The sequence below is a fragment of the Gossypium hirsutum genome, chromosome D09 (assembly GCF_007990345.1).
Source record: "Gossypium hirsutum isolate 1008001.06 chromosome D09, Gossypium_hirsutum_v2.1, whole genome shotgun sequence".
NCBI lineage: Eukaryota > Viridiplantae > Streptophyta > Magnoliopsida > Malvales > Malvaceae > Gossypium > Gossypium hirsutum.
Genome location: NC_053445.1, coordinates 51,606,856 through 51,619,179, shown reverse-complemented (window position 1 = coordinate 51,619,179; position 12,324 = coordinate 51,606,856). Strand labels below are relative to the sequence as shown.

Genomic DNA, 12,324 nt, shown 5'->3' with positions numbered 1-12,324 from the left:
TACATAATTGGTCTCTTTACTTTTATAATGTCATTACTTAGTCCAAATAATTAATATAGTTAACTATTTCAATCAAAATGTTAATATCAATTTTTCTTAAGAACATTATCAGTAAGTTTTTTTTTGTCACTCAACTATAAAAAGTTACAAAATGGTTACAAAATGGTCACCACTAGTTGTTAAAGGCTAATGAAAAGATAACATGACAACTTTTAAAATTGACATGATAACAAATTTAGTCCTCAATGCTCACACATTACCTAATTTAGTCCTCAAGTGTGAAACTTACAAACCTGGTAAAGAGTGGACCAATGAAGATTGAGTTATCTCAGCCATTAGTTTCTCATTTAATGACGGAGAATTGAAGTATCAAGAGAAAAGAATGAGAAAACATGAAAATTATGATCTTGAGTTTTTGGGTGTTTCTATTTTTGATGTTTTTATCAAATTTAGCTGATAAATTTGTTTTTTAAGCTTTTTAGGTGAAACAGTCACAAAGAAAGCAACTACAAAAAGGACTAAATTACACAATGTGCAAACATCTATTGTTAAAATTTTCAAAATCAAGACTAAATTGACACAATGTATAAATATTTGAGGGTTAAAGTTACTATTACATCAATTTTAAATTTTATAATGTCATTTTTCCATCGGCCAGTTAACGTCTAGTGACCCAATAGTTGGGCGACCACCAGTGTAGTTTACCCAACATTATTATATCATGATGGTTGCAAATAAGTGTTTTTAAGAAACAATTCTAATTAGTATTTTCAATATTAATTTTATTATTACATCAAATTTTTTAAAATTTCAAAATATCACACTAGAAAATTTATCACAAACAAATAATCATGCCAGCATAAATTGTGGACCGAAAACCAAACCATACTAGTTTGTAATTAACATGTTAAATTCCAAAATATAAAATTTCAGTTTTTTCTTTGGGTAAATAAAAAATCACATGACATAAAAAATGCTTAAACTTCTCAAAGTTAAATACTCAAAAATAGGAAAATATCCAATTTCAACCACAATATCAACGGAAGTGGAGAAGGAGGGGAAATGTGTTATGGTGAAGAAGTAGATTCAAGGTCCCGCATGGAGAACCGTCCCCCTCTAAAGAGGTTCTTTAGGAATATATATATAAGGGTAACTTTTCGGATTGGATTTCGGGTTGGATTATAATATTAATTATTTAGTTTTTTACAATTCATATTCATTAAAAAGAAAAAGGTTACCTGCCGACCCTTTCCAGGAAAACCATATTGAGTGTGTTTAAAGATAAAATTAACACTTTATAAAAACAAGCAATACATTAATTAATTTCATCAATGCTATTAATACTTTATAAAAATTCCATTATCAAAAGCATTAAAAAAGAAGGAAATGTTAATTAATATAAAACTCCAATAATCATATTTTTCTCAAATACATAGAAATCAACATTTTAACAATAATTTACTAATTTAAAAAATCTGCAAAAATTTAATTGTATCTGACTTAACTGTTACTTAAATATTGATTCATCACTTGTTTCAGAGTTTACACGAGAAGCGAGAAAACTTCATAATCTAATTTAATTACTCTTTTTTTTTATTAATGTTACCAAATTGTTCATTATATTTTGTTTTGGGATCACAGATGAAAGTCTGGAAAATTTTTTAGGGGTTAGAATTAAATTATATATTTTTATGATAGTAAAAGTATAATTTTATTATTTTAATAATTATAAAAAAAACCTAAATAAAAACAGAAAAAGAAGATAAAAAAAAGATGGCTCATAAATTGCATGCAAAATGGAAGCAAAACTCAAAGGGAAAAACCATTTTGTCCTTTACTAAATGTAGGAGTGTCCGTCCCATGTGATGCTTTCAATATAATTAAACACCACATTAGTACCTCCCTACATCACTTTAAATATCTCCGTCTTCTATAATTATTTGTGTTAAATTTCTCAAAATTTTAATTTAATCTTTAAATTTCATAACATTTCAATTATGATACGTGTTTGAAATTTGATGATTAGTTTGATAAAAAGATCTGGTTGGAATGATGAAACTCTACCCATGAAATCTTTTTATTATAGGGACTGGATCAAAATAATCTTTATACTATTAGATGAATTAATTTAATCTTATACTATTAAAAAAAATTTAATAACCCAAATTGAAACAAAGTTGACATGAAATTAATTGTGTTCATTTATAAATATTCGAAAAGTTTTACAGTTTAGGGGCTAATTTAAAATTTAGCCTATGGTTTGGGGGATATGTATTGCAATTAACCCTAATTAATTAATAAGAAGTTGACAGCAAAGAAACACTGAAAAAACCATCTGCTTCCCCTTTCCCCCTTTATAAATCACAAATCCCATGCATCTCTACTCAGACACATAGCCCAACCTTTTTTTTTTTTTTAAAGTACTGTAGGTAAACATTTTCTCCTCCTATTGGACCCTGAAACCTAAAGAATGGCCATGGAAGCTGTTCAAGCAAGCTCAAGAAATAGCATGGAGACAAATTCAAGCCCCAGGATTTCATTCTCAGCTGATTTTCTTGATGAAACCAACTTCATATCCATCAACCCACATTCTCAAACCGACGACGCAGACAAGGACAAAGACAAAACGGCAACAGCAAGGGTTGCTGTTGCAGATTTTGAGTTCCTTTCAAGCAATGTGAGCAGCCATGCCATGTTGACAGCCGATGAGCTTTTCTTTGAAGGGAAACTGCTTCCCTTTTGGCAAATGCATCATTCCGAGAAGCTCAAACAAATCAACCTAAGAAAAGAAAGCGGCGGTGATGGCGAGGGCGATGGTGATGACGATGAGCGTGAAGTGGTGGAAAACAAGGAGGAGAGTAGTAGGGTGAGTTGGTTTGTTGATGATGACCCGTCACCGAGACCACCGAAATGTACGGTGTTGTGGAAAGAATTGCTGAGGTTGAAGAAACAACGGGCGACGTCATCGTTGTCACCGTCGTCGTCTTCGTCATCGTCGTCGTCGAGCTCGTTGGCCGATGTAGCCGAAGAAGGGAAACAAGGATCAGGGAATAGAGATAATAAGCATGTGAAGAGGATAAAGAAAGGGTTGGAAAGAACAAGATCAGCAAGTATTAGGATCAGGCCAATGATTAATGTGCCTATTTGCACACAAGTCAAAAGCAGTGCATTGCCTCCTCTGTTTCCACTCAAGAAAGGAAGAATATTAGAAAGGTGAAGGGAACAAAACAACCGAATCCAATCGAGTCGTATCTGAAATTTTTAGGTTCTTTCAACATGTTACATCTGTTTTTAATTTTTCAATTTTTGTTGGGTTTTTTTTTTATTATTTATGTTTTTTTAGATAAAATCTTCAAATATGATGGATGGAAGATTCAGGTGTATTACAATGTAAATGTTGACTATCAACAAAAAAAAAAAACTCTAATTTACTCTCTTTCTTAAATTTTATTTTATTTTTGAATTCAAGTTCATCATGGTGTAATGTATTATTATGAATAGAGCAGAGAATCCAAACACATACACATGCAAAGATGCAGAGGTATATGAATTTATAGGGACCCAGTCTGTAAGATGAGCCAAAGAAAAGGCTGATGAATGGGTCTTTAACAGCAATGAATTATTTTTTTGAGAAAGAAGAAAGATGTGGGAAAAGTGAAATGGTTCTGATTCTTCAGAAATTAAAAAATTGGTGTATTTTAGTGTGGCATATAGCACCCATGTAAATTAATCCTTTCACAACTTCAATTTCTTTTTATTTATTTATTTAAATTTGAATTTGTTGTGATGCTGTTTCCAATGGGGGTTCCCAAGTACGAAATTATAAAAGCAAATGAACCTTCGCTATCGATGCTTCTGACAGGTAAATGACATCCAACATTTTAAAACTACACAGGCAGGCAGCTGTACTCTTCTTACCGGTAAATGGTGTTGAACTTCGAGGCAGTAATTTTTAGAGATAACAATGGATAGATATTCAATTTCTTCTTTTTCTTGTAATCTTATTGATTCAAATAATACTACAAAAGAAAGAAAATGCAAATATGATACAAAATCATGAACCAATTAAAATTTATATTGTAAAGAATATAATGAAGTATATGGCTATGATTTACAGATATGATTTCGTATTTGAGTAAATAAAGAACAGACTAGCTGAACATGGACAACTATTTCTAGTATAATTAAAACTGAGGATGCTCCAACATGCAGAATAGGAGACAACTTTGCAATCAAACAGACAACAATGGTGGAACTTCCACCAAAATTTCAGACCAAGATGATACCTTTTTGATACAGAATTCAGTGAAATCGAGTATTTTGATCATTGCAATCGTGTGATGTTACCTCTGAACGCATGTACAATCTACTTAAGAAGGTGACGGGGATAAAAACTGATTTCCAGAAGTCCTGAAACAAATTAAAGTGTAGATTAATATTGCAGTTTTATAGTTCAGAAGAGTTAAAGCTTGAAGTTTATAAGCTAAGACTAACATAACTAGTGTAAATTTATACTTACCTCAAGTCCAGTCCAGGTTTTCCTACAAGACTATCCGGTATTCGCCCAGTCAGATTATTGTTTTGTAAGAATCTAGAAGACAAAAAAAAAAAAAAAGAATAATTAAAACAACCTAGATGGAAAGGAATGCTTGTAGGAAACAATGTGTGTGTAGACATAGATGGCATTTTTCATGATATCTACAAAATTGTATACCTATAGTAAAGATTTCATATGTTCTTACAATGGTAGGTGGATGTAATTAGAAAGCTACTGGAGAACAGAGACATGTTTCAACTTTTTATTTTGCATGGTTATGCTGCAAATTGAACTCTAATCAGCGAACATCAAATAAGTTTACGGTTTGCCACAACTAAGAACAAAACCCTTAACTACCTATGTTAAGCAAGGAAGTGAAGGACCACAAACTATATGAAACAATAGCTCTTCCTGCCAATATATAGGACACAACAATTGCCAGTCCTACAGAACTCATGTTTTAGCTAAAAGGAGTTGGGTAAACTAAGAAGGGTGAATAGGTTAATTAGAAGTTTTAAGTTATTTTAAACCAAATGAGTTTCTCCATAAAACTAAAGGGATAGGCAATTGTAAATGAAATTAAAGATCAAACTCAAGATTTACCAACATTTAGTCCTTTTCCAAAGACACCTATGATCTTCACCTTGGCTTTGTCACCAAGAAGTTCAGTCCACTAGTTTTTCAATATTACAACTTCCTTTTCAAGGTTAAGATATAACCTTCAGAAATTCAACTCAAATACTTGGTTTTACCCAAATCTTAAAAGTGCACTCCAGAGTTTCAGTCCCCTTATATTTACAAACTCAAGATGATATGCATAGATTTTTTACCTCACAGAGGTTGGTTTTTGTAAATATTTGGTACAAAGAGATAATATAATTTATTACGGTAAAGTAAAAGAGATGAAGAATTTAAAGCTTTAAGACTGGTTGAAGAATTGAATCTATGACTCCTGCAATTGAAATCTCTTCAAGTGAACAGGGCTGGGAAGGCCCTGTTTATGTTGAAGACTCAACTGTTGGTTTTGCTCCAAATTCAACCCTTGGATTGCTGTCAAGGGATGAAGGAACAATCCCTTCCTTTAAGGTATCAAGTTTTTTTGCTTTCCAGCCAAAAGGAGATTCTATTTGAATAAAGATCGATCCTTCTTAACAGAATATCAATCTTTTTGCTCCTCAAGCAAAAAGAAATATTCTGTTAAATTGATCCCTTATGCTTGTCAAGCCAATTTTAAAATTCAAAATATCTGAGAATCCATCGATTCTATCTCGTTGGGCTTGACAATCAAAGGAACCATTCTGTGTGAAAAAGGATTATCATTTCCACCACGGATTCAATCCTTTTCCTCAAATATAAAATTCTAAACAATTTTATCTTTGAAAAATATTGACTTTTAACTTAGAAAACATTTGAAAAAAGATTAGTTCTTTGAGAACTTTGTGTTTTGAGAAATGAATCAAGTTCAATATATTAAAATATGTTCAGGTGTTCTTCAAAGCAAATAGCACAAATCCATATACCTTAAAATAACACTTATAAACTTTTCAATAAACTCAATCAAGCTATTTAGCTGAATGTTTTGTCATTTCAAAATAAGGGTCAATCCAAGGGTAACATTATGCAATTTATACCTCCATTAACAAGGATATTTTTCAGGTCATGTCATTCTCCATTAATATAGGAAAGAAACCATGGTGCAATAGACCAGGTACATGGGTCCAACAATAATAAGCTCAAGGGTCAGAATCAAGAAAGGATGATAAGACACAACGTTTTAAGTCTAGCACATTCATCTCCCACCATTTTATGATGCAATCTAAAAGAATTACTTGGGGCAATATAGTACGAATCTGATTGACAGATCTAGTGTCAAACATAAAATAACAAAATATCTTTGATCCAAATTTTTAATGCAACTTGAATCTAACAAATTAGCCAATATCCTCAAGAGGAATTTAATTGTTTTAATACTGATTTATCCTAAATATAAATAGAGTTGAATCAGTTTAGTATCTAACCTGATTAAAGATTATAATGCATTAGTCACACTAAAGTGGTTGTTATTATTTAAAACTTTATCAGAAACAAATTCATTAAAACAAACTGTATTGTGTAAGAATGATTTACAGTTCACGCAAGCTTCTCACTTCTCCAAGTGATGAGGGAATATCTCCATTGAACTGATTATCTTCCAAATGCCTTTAACAAAAAAGGTAGCATATTAAATGTAGTTTTCAAATAAAGCTATCAGACAATTCTAAATGAACCCTTGTACCAACTACTTAGGTAGCCAATTAAGTAAAAGAGAAAAAACATGAGAAAAATAACTTACAACACTTCTAGTAGCCTTAAAGAACTGAGATTAGGTATTGTTCCCGATAAACTGTTATTACCGAGCCAACTGTTGAGGGAAACGGAAATTCAATTAGGATGTTATTACCTCTGAATTTCATCACTTGAAATACAGTTTTAATACCATACATGCCAGTCAGTGCAGTTAAATTAGCAATGCTTGAAGACAATGATCCTGAAAGACCCATACTAGTCAAGTTCCTGAAAACAAACAAAAAGCAAGTTGTCTGAGCAAGAGTAGATGACGCATAGACAACAAAAATAAAAAGCATCTTAACTACTCACAAAGTAACCACACGAATTCGTTCACCCTCAAAACATGTAATTCCAGTCCATGTGTAATTAAGGGGCAGGCAAGGATCACCATTCCAATCAAGTGGAGGGTTCCGCAAACTGCTTTTCATTGCATTTAAAGCTATAACTGCAACAAGAAATTGGGATCTTTTTCAAACAAACAGTAAGAGAAATGAAGAATCCTAACAGTAGTAGCCAATTGTTAACCCAAAAGTTGACTCTTGACATAAAGGGTCCAGTATAACCAGTAACAGACAATCACCACTAAATCAGTTCGACCATTCACCAAGGAAAAAATTTTCAATTTGATTTCAAACAACAGAAGTTGAAATCATTAGCAACCATACCATCCCTAGTATGAGTTCTTCCTCCTAGGCGAAGTATATCAAAAATCTCCCCGGCATTGATTAAAGGACTAGCATTCGAATTGGCAGCGGAACTCAAAGTAATCTTTGTTTGACCTTCAAGTGGCCATCTGGTTGCGAAGACCGCAGCTCCTGCTGAAGTCACTTCCAAATTGCTAATATACCTTACTTCATTTATGTGTATGTGAAGCACTCTTGAGCCTGAAAGCATTGAATCACGATGATCCGCAAAATACAAAGCAATGTAGTAAGTTGAGTTCGGAAGTGACAAAGGTGGCCATCTCAACTCCAGGGGTTCCAACTGATCTGTTGAAAGTGCGCTTTCAAATATTTTTGAAGGGGGTATATTCCAGAACCCAGAAACAGATGGAGTGTTATTGCTTGCTATAACAGAAACATTTTCTGCATATGGCTCCCAATATCGATCAAAGAGATCATCAGGGTAACTGGTCAGAGCACAAAACATTTATATTCAGCAATATCAAAGAAAGCATACTAAGAAAATGAAACTCCAACTTCAGACTAAACAAGTTTTCAAAGTGACAACAACTATATTGACAGATATTACAAAAACGACGAAATAAAAGGAGCATGCAACAAGTTTCTTTTTTTTTTTTGCTTAATTAGCATTTTCTTTTTAAAATATCAAATAAATGGCAAAACAAAGAAGCTAAAAGCTTGGAATTACCTAATAACGGATCGATTATGTCCAAAACTGTGCCTCGCAACTAAACTCAAAGCATAAGAATCAAAATTTGTAGTATTATAAAGCGAATCCCCCAAAAGAAGCATCTCCAAACTTGAAATAAACGGGTCGGACTCCGTATACGTATTCGAAGCAATACAAACGCTCATGGTAGTCCCTTTAGCTTCAAACACAGCTTCGTAGGACGACGTCGAGCCCTTCCGATAGTCTTCCGTCGTATTTACCACTCTCCAAAACGTGCCGTCCACTATCTGATCGAAAACGGGAGGCGAAGGAAAATTCACGCCGTTGACTCCCCCGTAGTAGTAAGCCGTCCTGATTAGGTATCTCGCACCTTTGTAAACGCGCGCCGTGTAGCAGAACTTACGGCGAAGATTGTTTTGAAGAGGAAACGATCGGACGGTGGAGAAAGTGGGAATGAGACGGGGAACCGTTAGGTTCTTTGATGAACCGGTGGAGATGAAATCCTCGTCGGGAAGCCATTCTCGGTCGTCGATGGCGGTTTTGGAAGTGGCGCCACAATCAATCAAATATCCTACAAACACAATTCAAATAAAAAATCGTTAGAAATGGAAATAATTGAAAAGGGAGGGGGAGAGGATATGAATACCTTTGGGTGGTTGTTGGGAGAGAGAAATGGAGAGAAAGGAGAGGAAAAGGAAGGAAAGTGAGAGTAGAAAGGAAGGAGTAGACATGGCGGAGATGAAAAGAGGGAGGGGAAAATTAAAGGAATCGGTGGGTAAGGTTTGATTAGTTATGGGTTATCCGAGTGAAGAGTGAGTCTTAAACAGACTCAGACCGGCTGTTGAACGAGTCAAGTGTAGGTCAAGGGTGAGTCGTGCAAGAAACGGAATAGCGCATAGTTGGAGTTAGAGAAGATGAAATCAAAATTCAGTGGAATGGTAAGATAAAGGATCTCTTCTAAGTGAAGATTTGGGTTTCATGGATTCGACGCTGTTTTGATTTTGTATTTGATCGTATTCAATGACTATAAAATATTTAAAGGTTAAAAAAAAAATTTAACGCGGGAAAAAAAAAACACTAACCCCGGTCACGCGCGGCTTTTCATTTGATTGGCTGTTTAGTTTCCGGTCGTTACGTGCCAGTTAAAACTTATCAACTAAAACTCGGATTATATTCTAGGTTAGCTTTAAAAAATTACCACGTTTTTTTTAATATTTATTTTTTAAATATTATATTATATCCTTACGTAAAATATTTGTTTTTAAATTATAAGAAAATATTTGGTAACATTACTAGATTAAGGGTCATAAAGGTCGTTTAAAGGTATAGTATAATATTAAAAAATGTGCATTTAAAAAAAGAGTAGACTTGTCCATAGGTTAGGCCATTTGGCCCAAAGACTCGCTCAAAAATTGAAAGGGTTTGGATAAAAATATAAGCCCAAAAATAGATTTGGATAAAAAAATAAGGCTCGTTTAGAAAATGGGTCGGGCCTTAGATAAGTTTTTTGGCCCGAGCTTGACCCATCCCGAATATGCAAAAAAAAAACTCAAGTTTTTTTTTTACTGTTTTCTTGCTATTTTCTTTTTTTTTTTTACTATTTTGCTACAATTTCACTATTATGTTGCTACTATTATGTTGATACTATCTTGTTGTTATTATTTAGATATTGTATAACTCCTATTTTATTGTTAATTTTGTTACTATTTTAGAGGTATTTGCTTGTTAAGTTGCAGCTATTTTAGTGTTATTTAAATATACATATTGTTTTTTTTTATTTTATTTTCAATTTGTTGTAAAACATTTATTTTGATATTTTTAGTATTTTTATGTATTATATTTTTTTAAAATTAATATAAAAAAAGTAATACTGGAGGCCAGAACTCAAGTTTTAACATTTTTATTGGCGTCAGCCTTGAGCAAAATTTTAGACTCATTTTTCAGGCCAGACCTTGACCTAGCAAATCGGCCTAAATTTTTGGTTGGGCCTAGCTCGGCTCATGGACACCTCTAAAAAAAAGATACACATGACAGTTTTTTAAGGGTATTTGTGAAATGAAAAAAAAAACATCATAGTATACAAAATACTAACCCTTAAATTTTTAATAAATTTACATTTCTTTTTAAAAAAAGTACATTTATGTTTTGATTACTTAATTTCAAAAAATAATAAAATGATTATTAAATTATTTAAAAATTTTCATTTAAACTATTGAATTGTTAAAATAATTGTTGTATAGCATTTTCTTTTTGGAACCCTTGCACCAATCAAAATATCATTTTTTCTCTTATATTTCATAAAATAGTTTTAAAACATAACGAATTTAAGAACCCAAATCTAAACAACTTCCATTTCTAGTCTTCAATATTTACCGTTAGATTGACTTAAATCTAAGGTATATTTCTCCACTCATTGATGAGTACTTCTCTACCATACCGATCATTGAATCGTTACTTAAAGCTCGTGAATTGGTCTTTAAAAACAAATAGTTCAATGAATTAAATTCTTAATTATATTTTTATTTTATGAATTATTATAAATTATTTTAATTTTTATTCAAATTTTAAGAATTTATAAATTTATTTTTTATTTTTAATATATATAAATATTTTCTAATTATTTAAATTACCACGTAGCACATTTTTAATTAACTCATATTTCAACCAAAATTTTTTAATAGTGGTCAACAAAATATAACTTCAAATATCAGTCCGGGCCCAAAAAGTTTGTCATATCAAAGTAAAGTAATATCAATTAATTAGCGTGCGGCGGAGTGGAGCCCGACGTTGTTGAGGTGCCCATGGTTTCCACCTACAGACCAAACATCTTCACTCCTTTTCTTACCTCGTCTCTTTTTCGCGCCTTCACCGTCACACAGTAAGGCAACAAAAAAATAGAATTAGAGTATGGTCAAATCCAGCTATTAGTCCCTATACTCAGTAATACTTTAATTTAGTCAATTTTAATTGTTTTATTTTTTAGTTTCTGAAATTTTTCAGTTCTAGTTTAAATAATAACAGTTAAGTTTATTTTATTAAATTTTATTATTAGCATTGTACTATTTATAAAGTTGTAAATTCAGTACATGCTTTCTAGTGAATCATTCTTAGTCTATTTACTTTTTAAATTTTCAATTTTTAATTTTTAATTTTTGACACAAGTAACAACGGTTAAATTCATTAACTGACTTTTCTACGAGTAATTTATGAAAATAACAAATTGACACAATATTACACATGAATAAACATCTATAAATATCTATCTTATCAATTTAAAAACAAAATACAACTTAATGAATTTAACAAAAATACTATGACGAATATTAAAATTAGTAAAATATTAATATTAAAATTGATCAAATAAGATTAAATAAATATTTTACACGTAATACAATAACTAATAATAGAAATCAAAGACAACCGTGTGGTTGATTGGCTTCAAACCGGAACATGTCCGGTTGGAAAAATAGCAGAATAGATCGTGGATGATTCGATTTATACAAACATTTTCTAAATTCAAAAATAGTATTTGACGGTTTTTTTTTAAATCAGATATTTATTTAATAGTTTGATATTTAAAAAAAACCATAATAGATTGGGCATTATCTGATTGGTGTTCTCCTTTGAAAATAAAGTGTGACTTAGCATTAGTCAACACTTTTGATTAATTTTTTTACGATAATGAGATTGCCTGGAATATTAAAAAAGTCCCTGAAAATTAATTTAAAAATCAATTGAGTCCCTTGTTGAAATGTATAATAAATAGAGCTCTTAATCGAAAGTTAACAATCAATTAAGACCCTCGAATGTGTTTTTTTACCAAAGCCCTTAACAGATCGTTAATTGTCAATGACGTGGAGGTTGACATGGTATCAGACAATAAAAAATTGATGTAGTGATTGATTTGGAAAAATATTTATGTAAATATTTTAATTGTTTTTCTTTTACTTATTTTGAGATTGCTTAAATGATTTTTTTAAAGTGTAGAATCTGATGTGGAAAATTGCTGACAATTGACATGGAGAAAATGCTGATGTGGAGGACTTAAATGATTTTTTGAGCTTAATTTGATGATGTGGTGATTAACATGACACTTGACATAAAAA

General features: G+C 31.7%; 2 protein-coding genes across 3 annotated transcripts; one reads left to right on the top strand and one right to left on the bottom strand.

Moving 5' to 3' along the window:
• The first annotated feature begins 2,380 nt into the window (after positions 1–2,380).
• Positions 2,381–3,445, top strand: LOC107928547 (uncharacterized). The gene has a single exon (XM_016859799.2). It carries the CDS (start codon positions 2,471–2,473, stop codon positions 3,215–3,217), a length of 747 nt encoding a protein of 248 aa, XP_016715288.2. The 5' UTR covers positions 2,381–2,470; the 3' UTR covers positions 3,218–3,445.
• Positions 3,446–4,057: 612 nt separating this feature from the next.
• Positions 4,058–9,227, bottom strand: LOC107954271 (leucine-rich repeat receptor-like serine/threonine-protein kinase At2g14510). 2 transcript variants are annotated; one of them, XR_005918316.1, is made up of 9 exons: positions 8,865–9,221; positions 8,237–8,789; positions 7,531–7,994; positions 7,175–7,310; positions 7,019–7,090; positions 6,870–6,938; positions 6,685–6,736; positions 4,520–4,591; positions 4,058–4,410 (listed from the first exon to the last, which is right to left on the bottom strand). XR_005918316.1 is itself a non-coding variant. In XM_041101326.1 (9 exons), the coding sequence occupies exons 1-9, from the start codon at positions 8,947–8,949 to the stop codon at positions 4,371–4,373; spliced, it is 1,563 nt and encodes a 520-aa protein (XP_040957260.1). In that variant the 5' UTR covers positions 8,950–9,227; the 3' UTR covers positions 4,058–4,370. The 2 variants fall into 2 exon arrangements, 1 of the variants encoding a protein (XP_040957260.1); XM_041101326.1 differs by having other exon boundaries at positions 6,665–6,736; positions 8,865–9,227.
• Between the last annotated feature and the right edge of the window lie 3,097 nt (positions 9,228–12,324).

Bases quoted from the DNA above. Each gene is read 5' to 3' on its own strand.
- LOC107928547 (XM_016859799.2), top strand. From the start codon at position 2,471: ATGGCCATGGAAGCTGTTCAAGCAAGCTCAAGAAATAGCATGGAGACA.
- LOC107954271 (XM_041101326.1), bottom strand. From the start codon at position 8,949: ATGTCTACTCCTTCCTTTCTACTCTCACTTTCCTTCCTTTTCCTCTCC. The intron at 7,311-7,530 runs GTATGGTTGCTA...TTCTTGTTGCAG, and splicing joins AAGAACTCATACTAGGGATG to TTATAGCTTTAAATGCAATG. The intron at 6,939-7,018 runs GTATGGTATTAA...TTCCCTCAACAG, and splicing joins TTAACTGCACTGACTGGCAT to TTGGCTCGGTAATAACAGTT.